The sequence below is a fragment of the Neurospora crassa genome, linkage group III, assembly GCF_000182925.2.
Source record: "Neurospora crassa OR74A linkage group III, whole genome shotgun sequence".
NCBI lineage: Eukaryota > Fungi > Ascomycota > Sordariomycetes > Sordariales > Sordariaceae > Neurospora > Neurospora crassa.
Genome location: NC_026503.1, coordinates 234,747 through 249,333, shown reverse-complemented (window position 1 = coordinate 249,333; position 14,587 = coordinate 234,747). Strand labels below are relative to the sequence as shown.

The 14,587-nt window shown below is 53.6% G+C and overlaps 5 protein-coding genes across 5 annotated transcripts; 3 read left to right on the top strand and 2 right to left on the bottom strand.

Moving 5' to 3' along the window:
- Positions 1-1,928: 1,928 nt before the first annotated feature.
- On the top strand, positions 1,929-4,081 carry NCU09172 (hypothetical protein; the record flags this gene model as incomplete). The annotated part of the gene is made up of 2 exons (XM_953989.1): positions 1,929-2,193; positions 2,289-4,081. 2 exons carry the CDS (start codon positions 1,929-1,931, stop codon positions 4,079-4,081), a joined length of 2,058 nt encoding a protein of 685 aa, XP_959082.1.
- A 1,504-nt stretch (positions 4,082-5,585) lies between these two features.
- On the top strand, positions 5,586-7,833 carry NCU09171 (hypothetical protein; the record flags this gene model as incomplete). The annotated part of the gene is made up of 3 exons (XM_953988.2): positions 5,586-5,790; positions 5,857-6,535; positions 6,582-7,833. 3 exons carry the CDS (start codon positions 5,586-5,588, stop codon positions 7,831-7,833), a joined length of 2,136 nt encoding a protein of 711 aa, XP_959081.2.
- A 267-nt stretch (positions 7,834-8,100) lies between these two features.
- On the bottom strand, positions 8,101-9,926 carry NCU09170 (alpha-N-arabinofuranosidase II). The gene has a single exon (XM_953987.3). It carries the CDS (start codon positions 9,818-9,820, stop codon positions 8,354-8,356), a length of 1,467 nt encoding a protein of 488 aa, XP_959080.1. The 5' UTR covers positions 9,821-9,926; the 3' UTR covers positions 8,101-8,353.
- A 1,030-nt stretch (positions 9,927-10,956) lies between these two features.
- Positions 10,957-12,310, top strand: NCU09169 (NmrA family transcriptional regulator). The gene is made up of 2 exons (XM_953986.3): positions 10,957-11,439; positions 11,556-12,310. Exons 1-2 carry the CDS (start codon positions 11,067-11,069, stop codon positions 12,155-12,157), a joined length of 975 nt encoding a protein of 324 aa, XP_959079.1. The 5' UTR covers positions 10,957-11,066; the 3' UTR covers positions 12,158-12,310.
- Positions 12,311-12,362: 52 nt separating this feature from the next.
- On the bottom strand, positions 12,363-14,413 carry NCU09168 (hypothetical protein; the record flags this gene model as incomplete). Its single annotated transcript, XM_953985.1, has 3 exons — positions 12,363-13,928; positions 13,986-14,134; positions 14,278-14,413. The coding sequence occupies 3 exons, from the start codon at positions 14,411-14,413 to the stop codon at positions 12,363-12,365; spliced, it is 1,851 nt and encodes a 616-aa protein (XP_959078.1).
- Between the last annotated feature and the right edge of the window lie 174 nt (positions 14,414-14,587).

Genomic DNA, 14,587 nt, shown 5'->3' with positions numbered 1-14,587 from the left:
GGCAGCCTTCTCTCCACCCGGATTCACTTGCCAGATTGACAACCCACAGCCCGCAGTCGCAACATTGTGCCGGAGGCCCATGGGAAAGGATTCAGGTTGTTGTCGACAAGGATATAGAAGAATTATCAGGGTCGAATTGTCTGGGATTAAAGGTCTAATTATTGACCGCGTGAGCTTAGCAGGGCAACAGACACCGGAAGATTGGCTATGACCAAAGTCAGACTGCCATGATGAATACTGGGAGTAAACTACTGCCTACTGTCCAGATCCTTGCATGTTCAATGAAGCACTTTGGCGAGCCTGGATCGGAAACAAAGACCCAAATGCAGCCAGACTCGTCAAGTACCCGGCGCCCTATCAATTTGGTCATCGTAGCCCAACAATAGAATGGGCCCTCATCTCAAACTGGGAATGCGGGAAACGTCATTTAGGCCTCGGCAGTTTGGTCCCCAGTAGGAAGCGAAGACAGTTTGTTGACAGCTTCCGAGTTGTTCAGGTTCGCAAGCAGTAAACCAATCGGGACGAGAGCTTTATCATCACACTTCACGGATCTTCCCGGCGTTGCGGCCTCCAGTTTTGTGCAGGGAATGCGAATATCGATTTCCAAGTCTCTGCGAGGAAGGCTCACACTAAAAACGCGGAAGCCGTGGAACAGGACGATAAGCTTTGTGGATTAGGCTAGCTACAGCTTCTACGGTTGGTTGCTGGTTACCTCTACATACCATCGAGTTCCACTACGTCGGAAGAATATTCTATTTGTACGTCTTTCTGTGCCTATGATATTCTGGGCTCCGGTTGCGAGCTTGTTGCCCGACAGACTCGCATGTCGTGGCCCGCACTTACTAGGTGACCTCTTACGAGTTACGAGGCGTCTACCGGGGAAACTCGCGAAGCTGGCCAAGAGCCAACCCTTCCTGATCTTGAACGCCAGAGTCCGGACAGGTGCATTCGCTTGCGAATGCGTGCTAACAAGACATGTACATATTTCTGTCAGATTTCTGCACCCTGCCCGGCGCTTAAGAGCGATACCTACCTCTAGCTTTCGGGCCAACTTCGCGAATCTCTACAGCGTACTAACGCGAGAAATAACTCGAACCTTCGCAGTACGGGATAGCAGGCATCGATGACTAATGAGTTTACAGTGGTGCGCGAGCACATTAAACTACATGTGCCTTAACATGCCTACCTCGACCTCTCTGAATCCGAATACTGCGATTCTTATCGGGCTGCCGCGAAGCCGAAGTTCCGAACACGACGTAAGCCTATCGTGGACGAGAAATCATAGCTTCTAACGAGTTGAAGGAGGAAATCCTTGGAGAGACGGGCTCGGGTCAACCGCTTCGGATTATCAACAAGCGACAAGACTACTGAGGCGAGACCGAATGCCTGCTTTCGGGGTCAATATGTTCTTGTTGACGCCCAGAAACGAAGAGCTTGAGTGTTGCCACTCTGCAGATCAAATTGCATTTCCGAAAAATGCTTCGGCAACACAAAAAACCATCAACCACACTCATATCCCGATACCGTGGAAACTCGAGAGATTGGACCTACCCAAGTGATCTCTCTTTTTGACCACTGCATAGGGTAGAACGGGGCACTCCGCAAGGACTCTTGCACTAGCTGATGTGTTTGTACAGTCAGTGAAAAGTCGAGGGTATTGCCTACCACTCAATCTGGCGTAGAGGTACATTCAACGCACAGGATCGGTTCTGCTATGCACATGACTACCCATGTGCGGCGCTCAAAGCGGGAAACCACTTTTGCAAATTTCTTGATTTCCTTCACGGTGCATTTCCTTGATATAAGTGAGCACTCAAATTCCTGATTTCTAATCGTCCAGGACAGGATCAACCCCTGGGCGACATTTATCACCAGTTACCTCTAACATGTCAACAAGTGACCGATACAGAAAACCTCGGGCGGCCACTATGGCTCAAAGAAAACATGAAACCATCGTCCCGTCGGCCAAGATCCCGCCACCACAGAGAAAGCGCACTGGACTGAGCCTCGTCCACGAGGTCGTGCTCGTCTTTGTTCTATGTCTCGCTCAGTTCCTCTCCCTGGCTGCAATGAACCAGACTGTTGCTCCTATGCTCATACTTGCCAAGTACTTTGACATCCATGACTACGGGAACCTCAGCTGGTTCTCGGCAGCTTATAGCATGACTGTCGGGACTTTTATACTTCCTTCTGGTAAGCCCAACCAACAACCTCACAGCTTCTCATGAAGCTTGACATCAACGTCCACCAGGAGGAGAATAACAACTGACTAACTGACAACCCCCCAGGGCGACTCGGTGACATACACGGCCACAAGCTCATCGCGATGATAGGCTGGGCCTGGTTCAGTCTCTGGTCTCTAGTCTGCGGCTCATGCGGCCCTACCAATCTAATATGGTTCAGTGCTTGCCGAGCTTTTCAGGGTATGGGTCCAGCACTGATCATTCCCAACGCTTTAGCCATCATCGGACGGACGTTCTCCATCGGACTGAAACGGAACCTCGCTTTTGCTTGCTTTGGAGCAGCAGGGCCAACGGGAGCCGCGGCGGGCGCCATTCTCTCCTCGCTTGTAGCCGAGAAACTCTCGTGGCACTGGTGCTTCTGGTTCCTGTCCATGACCTGCGCCGTGTTGGTCATGATGTCGTGGTTCATCATTCCTCTGCCTTCTTCCGAGTCCCCTTCTGCCCGCAGCAGTGCAGAACTGACCACCTCCATGGTGGCGGGGCGAGACCTTGATCACAACACCAAGGCAGAAACCGAAGGCAGTCAGCAACAACAAGAGCCCACCTTCGACACACTCGGTGCCATCACCGGTGTCACCGGCCTAGTCTTGGTCAACCTCGCCCTGAACCAAGCCCCTCTCGTCGGCTGGCACATTCCATACATCCGCGCCCTCCTCGTCCTCGGCCTTCTCTCCCTCCTCGCTTTCGTCTGCGTCGAGCGGCGCTTCGCCACTCACCCCATCGTCCCCCTCCGCGGCGGCAGCGGTCTCCAGCCCCACGCCGCCTTCGTCCTCGCCATCGTCTTCACCGGCTGGTCCTCCCACGGCATCTGGGTATATTACCTCTACATCTTTCTCGAGCACTTGCGCGGGCACTCGGCCCTCTTCACCTCGTTCGAAACCTCCCCCGTCGCAGGCACAGGGATCTTCTTTGCCTTGTTGACCGTCTACCTCTTACGGCGCGGCGTGTCCGTTTCGCTCATCATGTTTATCGCCATGTTCTTTTTCTTTCTGGGGACCTTACTCTTAGCGCTGACTCCACTGCACCAGACCTACTGGGCCAATACCTTTGTCGCCGTGTTGCTCATGCCGGGCGCTATGAACTTGAGTTTTCCAGCGGCGACTATCTTGTTGAGCGAACAGCTGCCGAGGGAGAAACAGGGGATGGCGGCGAGTCTGGTGGCTACCGTGGTCAATTATAGTATTAGCTGCGGGTTGGGGCTGGCGGGGAGTATCCATAAGCATGCGCTGGTGAAGGCCGGGGATCGCGCGGGGCTGGAGAGAAGCGGGAGGAAACCCGGGCCGGCACTGAGCCAGACGAGTGAGGTGTTGGTGGGCGTCAGGCTGGAGGGGATGAGGATGGCGGTTTGGTTGGGGGTGGCGTTGGCGGGGTTTGGGGTGGTGATTGCCGGGGGGGTTTGGGGGGTGCAGCTGTTGGTGGCGAGGCACAGGAGGAGGAGGAGAAGCAGGGGGAAAAAGATAAAGGATCGTGGAGAAGGAGGGGACAAGGAACAGAAAAAAGGACAGCAGAAGGAATTAGAAACGGCAAGTCAGGATCTGGAGGTGGGAGTGGTGCACACCACGCGGGCAGGTGGAAGCACAAAAAGTGGAAGTAAGAAGAAGAAGCTGTCGCGGAAGGGGTCGGCGGCGACTACGGTGAGGACCAAGAATGAGGGCTCTGGGGCGGTGGCGGAGGGAGAGAAGGGGAGAAGTACGATGCGGGTTCATGAGGAGGTGAAGAGTGTTTTGAAGACTGTGGACTTGGGGTTTCAGCCGCCGACGGGGGAAGCTGTGAGAAAGAAGAGCGGAAGAAGACATGGAAACTCGACGCGATCGACAGGGAGGAATCAAAATGGATGAGGGGGTTAAACGAGGAGTGAAATAAACAGGAACGCTACCAACCAAAGTAGGTACGAATGAATGTACGGCTCTTCCTGCTGGGCCAGGAGTGACACTGTAAACTCCCAGGCAGATCGATGCACACGCACCTTTCAACATTCTCGACGCATTTATTGGCTTTCATTCATAGGGCTGAGGTTTTTGGGAAAAATGGTTGGAAATACAATATCACCCACAACGGAAAACCCGTACCGTACCACGCCGGCCCCGAACACAACCTCGGTTAATATGCCCTGAACAGTCTCATGAATCGTCTGGAAAAATATGGCCAAAATTTGATAGAAAACTCTGGGAGGCTGTGGGAGATGGGATGCGACGGTACGTGTAGGAAAGTGTAGGAAATCGTAGGGTGCGGGCAGGTTTTGCGCTACAAGACTCCAGGTTGTCCCCGGATAAACTGCCGACATGAGCAAGAGGTAGGTTAACTGCGAGGAGTCTTTGCCCTTATCTCACCCATCTTACCTACTTATTCTCTGCTCACCACATTCCCCTCGGTTCATGTTCGCCTTTGACCACTCTGCTGCCAGCCGTCGGCGATCCTCATGCACGCTGCAATGCCACGCCTGCCCCGGCTCACCCGGGTCACCCAGTCTCGGGTGCTGGCCTCTTGCTGACTGGTAGCCTGAACCGGTGCAACCACACCTGTCATACCCATTCTCGCTGACGATTCGATGCTGCCGGTGTCAGCCCGCATGTTTGGTACAACCCATACAGCCCATACAGCCCTCCGCCGTCGCATGGAGCCAAGCCTCTTGTCGCAACTTTAAAGGTCTGTATGATCCTATCGGCGCGGATCCATCACGGTTCTGCGAATGAACGCGAGGAAATTCAACCCTACGGGGCCAAGTCAACGATCTTTTACTTGCCAGGGACGGAACCGCAGAAGCGCGGAGGCGAAAGACGGCCGAGGCAGCCACATAACCAAGTGAACACAGTCAAAAAAAGGTGGTGTGACAGATTTGTTGATATTGCAAAGCTGACAGCAGCTCACTAGCACGCTGTTGGCTCACCTACGGTACCTACCTACACGACTGGGACGAACTGCCCGCTGCCAGGGGGACGGCTTTCCGAGCTTGAATGTTTGTTCTCGCTTTCCGAATTACGAACGTTGCACCACACTAGTGCAGTGGATTGGCGAGTGAAGCGAAGAGGCTCTGAGGGAGGGCTCTGGGCCAGAATAAGCCACATCGACGACCCATCTGCCTGGTCCAGTCCTTATTCCTCGGATGGCTTTGCGTATCAATGACATGGTTTCTCTTCCACTTTCCATCTTTTTACTTACCTTTCATCACAATCTTTGCCTTGCTGTTTCATCTTCAATGTGACGGCGGGAATCGAATGCCGGTCGGAACTCGGCATTGACCGCAATCAATAGGCTATAGCTGTCGCCTCGAACACCTTACTTCACATTACTCACAACTACTACGACGGGTTTTAAGGGTGGTGCGGGATGCCGATGAGCAAGATGGCCAGCTTCACTGAGACATTAACATGCAGGACTCTGCTTCTCTTCTGTTATCTCATCGGGGTGTCACTCGCCCAATTCGACCCCATCAAGGACTTTTGTAGACGATTCGGACATCAGTCAGCGGTAGTGGACGACAAGCTCTATGTGGACGGTGGTCTGGTCAACTGGAAGCCGTACTCGGAGACTTCAGCAAACGTCAGCAGTGCGTACTCTACCTCTATGTACCGATCTTCGTTGGCTCATCTACCCTATCACTAACACTTGATAGACCAATTCCTCCTCTACAGCGACCTCAAACATGAGACGGGAGGAATGCCCAACGTCTACGCCAATCTGTCCAAAAACGCAACCATCCCTAACGTCAGCTTCGGTATCCTGTGGGAGGACTCAATCAACAAGTGGCTCTATTCTTATGGTGGAGAATCTCAGTCAACACCCAGCAACTTTATCCTCTACGGCTATGACATCCTCAACAACTACTGGACCTCCTTCGGCCCGCCCTCCACCAGTAGCGGTACCATTACCCCTTTAAGTCACGGAGCAGGAGTCTCCATCTCGGAACGCGGCGAAGCTTTCTACTATGGAGGATGGTTCAGCGAGAACTCCGTCCCCGGCTGGTCAGGAACTAGACGGGCATCCGACAGACTGATTAAGTACGACATGGACAGCCATCATTTCAGCAATTTCAGCGGGCCAGACAACGTCAGAAGAGCCGAAGGGACCATGGTCTATCTCCCCATTAGTGATGGAGGGATGTTGGCCTACTTTGGCGGTGTTCGAGACGATGGCAACGGCACTGTGTCGCCGCAGCCGCTGGATACCATCTTCATGTACGATCTGGCGAACACCCGATGGTATACTCAAAAGACATCAGGTAGAGCTCCAGAGAACAGGAGGTTGTTCTGCGGAGGAGCGGCTGTGGCCCAGGATCAGTCTTCCTACAACATGTATGTCTTTGATCCCCTGTCGCTGAGCATCAATTAACAACAACAGCTACATCTACGGCGGCGCCTCTTTCGGCTCCAACCCCATCGGCTACGACGACATCTACGTCCTCTCCATCCCCTCCTTCCAATGGATCCGCAGCCTCTACCCGTCCAACTCCAACGTCACCGGCGAATTCCCCAAAGCCATGAGCTCCTGCAACGTCATCAACAATGCGCAAATGCTCGTCATCGGCGGCCGCGCCCTCAACGACACCACCATCTGCGACGCCGACGACGTCCTCGGCCAACACAACATGGTTCTCGGCAAAGACAACCCCGAAAAAGCCATCTGGGCCCGCTTCCAGCCCAACCTGACCACTTACACCCTACCCACCGACATCCTCACCGTCGTAGGCGGCAACCCCACCGGCGGCGCCACCATCACCGCCCCGCCCCGAACCGGCTTCGACGCCCCGGACATGTCCACCCTCATGACGCGCAAACCGCGCATTGCCGAGCGAACAGCCACCCGCGACGTCAGGCCCACCAGTGATCCATCTCCTGGCACCCCAAAGGGACTCAGCACGGGCGCCATAGCAGGTATTGCCGTCGGTGCTTCAATAGGCGGCATCGCGGCCCTCGCATCTCTCTGCTTCTTCTGCATCCGTCGTCGGCAAAAGCACTACAAACAGCCTCGCGTCGGCGGTGGACCCGGTACCGTAGCAGGGAGTAATCCCACTAGTCCAATGGTGCATCAACACCCGCCTGGGTCTTCAGCAGGATGGGCAGACGGACCAGGTGGTGCAGCCGTTTCGAGCCCGACGTTCTCTGATGCGGCACCGACGTATAATACTCTGCAGCACGTTACGGAACTGCCTCCTTCTCCACATGGACATGGGTATAGAGGCGTGGCGTTGGCGCCGCCGCCGCCGGTGCCGGTGGAGTTACCGGGTGCGGAAGCGGGGGACAATAACAATGCCGAGGGGAAGAGCAAGTTTAATCCTGGAGTGCCCCTGGAGATGCCGGTGACGCCGGCGAAGAGTACCGCTAGCACGGGATATGGTCAGAGACGTGGACATGCGAGGAGTCCGAGTGATTTGGGACCGTCGTACCCGACGGGCGAGGGGGACGATGCTATTTCCTCTAGAGGAGGGGTGTCGCCTTCGTTGCCTAGTCCCGGGAATGGGACGGGGGATAGTGGTCGGTTTGGAGGGAATGGGGGGTTGCCGCCGTATTCTGCGTCAGGGGCGTATGGGAGTGCGCCTGCTGGAGGGAGGTTTGAGGAGGATTTTGGGCATGAGGGGGGGTATAGGAGGTGATGTTGACATGGGGAACGAGGCATGGGGGATATGTGGATGTTAGACAGGCAGCTGAGAAGATCAGGGTTTGCGCACCACTCGAAGGAAAAATAGGCAGGCGTTGGACTTGGCTTGGAAAGTTGAAATATGGCAATGGCAGGGAAGGAGTATCGAGCAAGCAAGCTTTTGTGTTTTATTGGCGTACTTGTGCGATTTCTGTCCGGAAGGAGCTGTCTTTACCTCTACTGGAGATGAAAGTGCAACAGAGGGGTTGTAACAAGTTCTTTGATGCTGAATGATAATGTTAGATTTGCAGGACGCACAATGAGAAGATTCTTTCTCTCTTTTCGTCTTGTTCGCACAACGTCTGCTTCAGAGGTGCGTTTCGTCTTGGCATGGAAGTAAACAAACGCTCAGGGGTAAATCACCAACCCTAACCCTTTGTCTCTCCTAGGCTTCCCTACCTACCTAGGTACGTTGTGCGGCTTCCACCTCTTTCACCTCTTCTTTCGTTGCAAATGATCACCCAACCCCTTCCTCATCAGTCCAAATAAAACGTCGCTTGCCCCTTTTGTGTCGAATCCCCACCCACAGCCGCCACCACTAACCCCCCCTCACTTGCCGTCAACCGCAAATATTGCCCTGTCGCTCCCGCCGCCTCGAACGACACCCCCTTCGCCGCATCCGCCAACCCTTCCTTCCTCATCCAACTCGCCTCGCTCTTGAAACTTGCCGACGAACTACCACTCCCCGCATCAAACCTGACCTGCGTCCCGCTCCTCCTCAGGTACATCCCCGGTCTACTAGCCGACTCCAAACTCACAGTGTTCCCTCCCGCCAAGCCAGGCGTAACGACCCTAAAGAGTGTATCGGCCAGCGTAGCAGCCCCGGAAGGAAAAGTCCCCGTGTAATACCTGACATACGCCTCAGGCGCAGAGGCAAAAGAAGAGCGCAACCGCACGGGCGTAACGCCATCCGGGACGGGAATCCCCAAATCCGGCGTCCCATCCACTTTCCAGTAAACCTTTTGCACGCGCGTGCGTCGATTGGGATCATTCAGCGGATCCCCTGTGATATTAGGGTACCCGCGATCATGAAAGACCAAGACATCCGAAAGGCCATCTTCCGACACCGTAAACGAGTTATGCCCGGGCCCGTATTGTTGTGTCAAGGAATTGGACTGGAAGACGGGAGAAGGGGACTTGCTCCAGCTTGCGGGGTCCAATAGGTTCGCATCGGCAGAAGCAGTAAGCAATCCCATGCAGTAATGACTATCCGTCGCGCTGGCCGAGTACGTCAAGAAGATGTTGCCGTTCTTTTGCAGAGTGGCAGGGCCTTCGTTGACTTTGTACCCTACTCGTTCCCAGGAGAGGAGCGGGCGGCTGATGACGGTTGCTGGGCGTTGGATCGTCCAGGGGTTGAGCAGTTTGGCGAGTAACAAGGAGCTGTTTTCGTCGGTGCGAGTAGGTTCCTGTTGGGCCCAGACGAGGTACCGTGTTCCGTTGACTTGGAAGTGATGCGCGTCGAGAGAAAAAGTGTCCCAGTCGGTGTTTACCAGGCCTTTTTCTGTCCATGTTGCGGTTTGCGGGTTGGCGCCTACGCCCTCGAGCACGAAGGCGCGGATGCGCCATTCGTTGGCTACGCCGAGGGCGACGTAGATGTACCATTTTCCGTCAATGTAGTGCAGTTCGGGAGCCCAGACTTGGTTGCTGCCGATGCCGGAGGACTTGCGTCGCCAGATGGTGGTTTCGGGCGCCGAGGAGAGGCCTTGGATGGTGGGAGAGCGGCGGATGATAATGCTGTCGTAGGCTGGGACGGTGGCAGTGAAGTAATAGTAGCCGTCGGTGTGTTTGGAGATGTGAGGGTCGGCGCGTTGGGGGATGAGCGTGTTTTTGTAGGAGACTGGGGGGCTGTGAGTGATGGCGAGGGTAGATGGAGAGAGTAGGAGGATGAGGAAGGAGAGAAAGGCCAGGAGAGGCCGAAGCTTGGGTGTTGAGGGCCAGAGCATGGCGGGCGTGGTCACCGTGGTGGAATCGGGGGAATGACCACAGATGCTCGAGATGAATTTCTTGAGTGCACCGGACGTGCTTTGAATGTCGATGTCCTTCCCTCCCTCGTATCATGTTGGCATTTGAGTGTTTATGTACCTTTACGAAACATCTCGGTACGTGAATTTGACCCTATGGAACATCACCAGATCCAAGTTACATCGCGGTCCCCGCAATATCGTTGTATTCTGGATCGGAGCGATGGCACCCAAAGGGGGATCACGTAACATGATTGGCACGGATGTACTGGCAGCCCATTGGCACATTTTGACTTATTGGAGGAATACAATTGTCCGCTCTCCAACTCTCTTTGGTAATGTCGAGTTCGGCTAACCAAGGTAGGTAGAGGTAGTATGATGAATGGAGATGGATTGGACAATGGCGTGATCGCCTCCATACGAAGAAGTAGTTGTAGTTGGATATTGGCTGACTTGATCAGTGGGTTACCTAAAAGTCAAGTGAGACACGACGAGGTGGATCCGCTGTAAGGAGAGCTGTATCAGGAACAACTCGAGGTTTTCAAGTGTCGGTTTTTGTCGGCAAAATGCACATGTCTGCATGATGGGAGGACGATAGAGTGGAACGTGAAGCCAGTGTGTGTCCTATAAGTCGTAAAATGGGTACAAAGAGTATATAGCTGAGGCGTGGTCGTGTACCTAACAGTTACCGTATTATAAAAGGAAGTATGCTTTCCATCCAATGGGAATGCTAAATCGTCAACGGTGTGGTGTATATAGGACGGGAAGTAATGCCGAATCGTTCCTTAGGTAGATAAGCCGCGGCGTACGTCACACACCCATTATAGTACACACCACCTGTGGCTACTTACACTATTTTGACTGGTCAAGGGGAAAGTGGGGTAAAGGTCCAGCAGGTTTGGGGTCTGAGATTACCCCCTCTTACCCTAAAGGAGGTACCCCTTTGTTGGAATTTCCTGCATGTAAGCAAGAGGGGAGACACCCAAACAATCAAGTTATCCGAGTTCCTCGGATTTGGACCATTGCATATCGCTCCAAATTGAACACCGGGTGTGTAAACTGGTATTTAAGGATGGGCCCCACTTCCCTAGAGGTAATCATTTCAATCAGCATTTTCCCCACGACTTGTGCCCACCTACCCTTCACTTACATTTTCAACAAAAACGCACCTCCAGACAAACCCAAGCATCACTTCACTTCCTGATCATCACAACAAACCACCACAAAAATGGCCACCACCAAGAAAACCATCACCATCTTCGGCGCCACCGGCCTACAAGGCGGCTCCGTCGCCGCCATCTTCCTCGACGACCCCAAGCTCAATGCCGACTGGACCGTCCGCGCCGTCACCCGCGACGTCACCAAAGAAGGCGCGAAGAAGCTGGCCAGCCAGGGCGCCCAAGTCGTCGCCGCCGATCTGAACGACAAGTCGAGTCTCCGGGCAGCAGTCGACGGCGCGTATGCCGTTTTCGCCGTGACCAACTACTGGGAGAAGATGGACAAGGACGTCGAGGTGCAGCAGGGCAAGAACCTGGTGGATGCAGCTGCCGAGGCGGGCGTGCAGCACTTTATTTGGAGTTCTGTTTTGAATATTAACAAATGTTTGTTTGTTCTCATCTCTGCCTTCAATCTTGTCCACCAGGCATATATACCTATTGTACCTGCCTGTAAAGGTACATGTTAGGTAACAATCCTCTAACAACAAAAACCCAAACAGTGAGCAAAGGCAAACTGCCCCACCTCTACCACTTCGACAGCAAAGCCGAGGTAGAAGAGTACGCCCGCTCCATCGCCACCAGTCTCCCCTCCACCTTCTTCCTCCCAGGTTTCTACATGTCCAACTTTTCCGGCCCGGCTCTCGGTCTAACCCACCACGACACCAACACCGGCAAGTGGACATTTGCCCTGCCCACCCCCGCGAGCTCGTCAATCTTCCCCCTTTTCGACACGGCAGACACAGGCAAGTTCGTCAAGGCGGCCGTCCTCCACCGCGAGGAAACCCTCGGCAAGAGACTCCTCGGTGCAACCGAGTACTTGACGGGCGACCAGGTGGTTGAAGGCTTCAAGAAGGTGTTTCCCGAGGCCGGGGCGACGGCCTCGTACTACCAGGTTCCAGGAGATGTTTATCTTGACAATCTCAAGGGCGCTGGCATGCCGGACTATGTGGCCCAAGAGCTGCTAGAGAACTTTTTGCTTCTGGGTACCTTTGGGTACTACGGCGGCGAGAGTCTGGACTGGACACATTCGTTGGTCGAGGACAAGTTGACTACATGGGAGGAGTTCATCAAGAAGACTCCTGAGTGGAAGGACCTGAAGTAACTGGTGGGCTTTTTGTCATGAAGTGAAGGATGAACCGGTTGATGATTCCAATAGAGAGTAAACGCAGTACGAGTCCCCTTTCAATATTTCTAATCGGAAATCAGGTACATTGAAATCAAGTTCAGAGGTAAAATAAAGTCGCTTGCAATCGTGGCATATTGGGTATACCCAAGACACAATGTTATCTTTGTCCAGGATGAGCCCCCTAGATGACAGAAACCAACCTCTTATTCTTCTCAATCTCCTTCCCAACCAAGTCCAGCGTGATCAAAAGATCGCCAGCATCCGAGAACTTTGGATCCTTGTAGCTGAACGTTCCCGAACCCGGAAACACGAGCTGCTTCTTCTCGTTGAGATCCGCAGCAATCGCGTCGCCAATGTGCTTTGTCTGGACAACGTTCTGCAACCTGCCCTTGATGAAGTCACTAACCTCATGGCTTTGCTTGCCAAAGATAAGCTTGAGAATATTGTTGTCTCTGCTGTCACCCACATGGATGGGCTCGATCGTCTCTTTCGGCTCTACGTGAAGCGTGCCGTCCTCGTCCGCCAAGATGGTGAACTCAATTATGAGGTTCACTTTCCCGTCCGTTCCTCTACTGTACCCGCCACCGCCCACGTGCCCAGATGATACGGTCTCCAAGGCACCCAGCTTCATCTTCGACGTGATGGTGATCTTGTTTGCCCGTGGTTCAGTGAACAGCTCTGTGTCGATCGAAGTGTCAGTAGAACGGTTGATACCCCACCCATTGTACGACTTCTCCCCCTTCCAACTCAGCTTGGCCTTGGACCCGTCAATCGTCCACTTGGCAGCCGGAATGGCTTCGGCTCTTGACCCGTTGGTAAGCAACCAGTCCGAATCCCAGCCTCCTCCATCAACCCACTTCATCAGATCATTCGCCATGTCGAACAAGCGGACGTTGACACTGCTGAGAGCATTCTCTACCAGATACTTGTTGAAAAAGAGTTCTTTGCTGAAAACAAGTGCGCCCGACATGTCGCCAATGATGAGATTGCCCTTTCTCTGCAGCTCATCATGCGGGATATCAGCTCCTCCGGTCATCTCCATGAACACAAAGGCGTCACGGGAGTTTGGAGGGATAGCCTTCCCATTGATGGTTTGCTGCGTGTCGGAACAAGGTTGGTATTTGTAGTTTTGAATCTTCACAGCGGTTGGAGAGAACGTGGGCGCCTTGTCCGTGGGGTCAGGTGCCGCCTCTTTGATCGTGTATCCAAGGGTGAGAGCGTCTGGGTTCTTTTGTAGACTGGACAAGTATGCTTCAAGGAACATTCTGAAGAACATCTTCTTCATGCCATATGGGTCATTCTCTTGGCTGAGACCAGGACAATGGGCGTGGTCCCAGTCGAGGGAAGAGAGAGGTGCCGAGCCGAGAAACATGATGATGCGACTCAGGCTGTACTTTCCGGGTTCCAACTTGGCCCATTTCGACTTCAAGTCCGGATGGCTGCTGTCGGGGGGCTTGGCCAGCGTCTTCTCGTCATAAGCGACGAAGAACGGAACTTTCCAGCCGTCGATGGCAACCGTTTCAACGCCTCCTGCCTCAACGGTCGCCTTGTACTTGTAACTGCCGGTCTTGAAGTTTAGGAATAACCTCGAACGTTTGGTTTCCGTATCGCTTTCAGTGCACACCTCGATGTTCGGGGGGTCGAGCGTTGCCTCTGAAACTCCCATTTGAGGAAGCTCATGCTTGAAAGAGACAAGTTCGGGTTGGAGCTCAGGATCAAACCGGACTCTGAGATTATCATTGATTTTCTGATGAACTGGTTAGGACCTCTGTGTGATCATGAGTCTGCAAGCCTGGGTACCTACATCTTGGGAGATAGCAATGATTTGATGGAAACCTTGAAGATCGAAGTCTTTGAGGCGCGAGTCAACTTCAGTTGTCGCCATCGTGTTCAAGTGTTTGAGGTTGATGTCTGCGTGAATGGACTCTACAATGTGTAGCGACGAGGAGTTGACTGTGAAGTATCCAGTTGGGAGGTCAAGTCCAAGTCTGCTGCAAAGCTGTGTCTTTGAAGAGGCATCAGATGATTGCGGGATTGCCATCAATATTTGTGCTGAGCTGGAGCTGGTATCTTCTCAAGTGATCCGGTGTGCTTACCTGTCGCATCTGCCCTCGGCATCACCAGAATGGTGAGGGTCAAGACTGAGTACGTATCCCTCTCCACAATTGAGGTAGCTGAGCGGATATTGGCGACATCACAGGGAGGATCGCCAAAACTTAGGCATCGATGCATGTTCTCATCTGAGCTGAAGTGTCGAAGATGGCTAGATCAATATTATCAGATGCAGCTGAAGCGCCAATTGGGACCGACCCACCTCATTGACATGCAGTTCGAGATCGAGCAAACTGGATCCCCAGATCGTCGATCATTGCTCTCAGAAGACTTAGTGTATGCACTGTGCCACGT

What these genes read in the sequence shown, in the direction of transcription:
- NCU09169 (XM_953986.3), top strand. Translation starts at nt 11,067, where the DNA reads ATGGCCACCACCAAGAAAACCATCACCATCTTCGGCGCCACCGGCCTA. An exon ending in TGTTTTGAATATTAACAAAT is followed by an intron (nt 11,440 to 11,555) that starts GTTTGTTTGTTC and finishes AAACCCAAACAG; the next exon opens with TGAGCAAAGGCAAACTGCCC.
- NCU09170 (XM_953987.3), bottom strand. Translation starts at nt 9,820, where the DNA reads ATGCTCTGGCCCTCAACACCCAAGCTTCGGCCTCTCCTGGCCTTTCTC.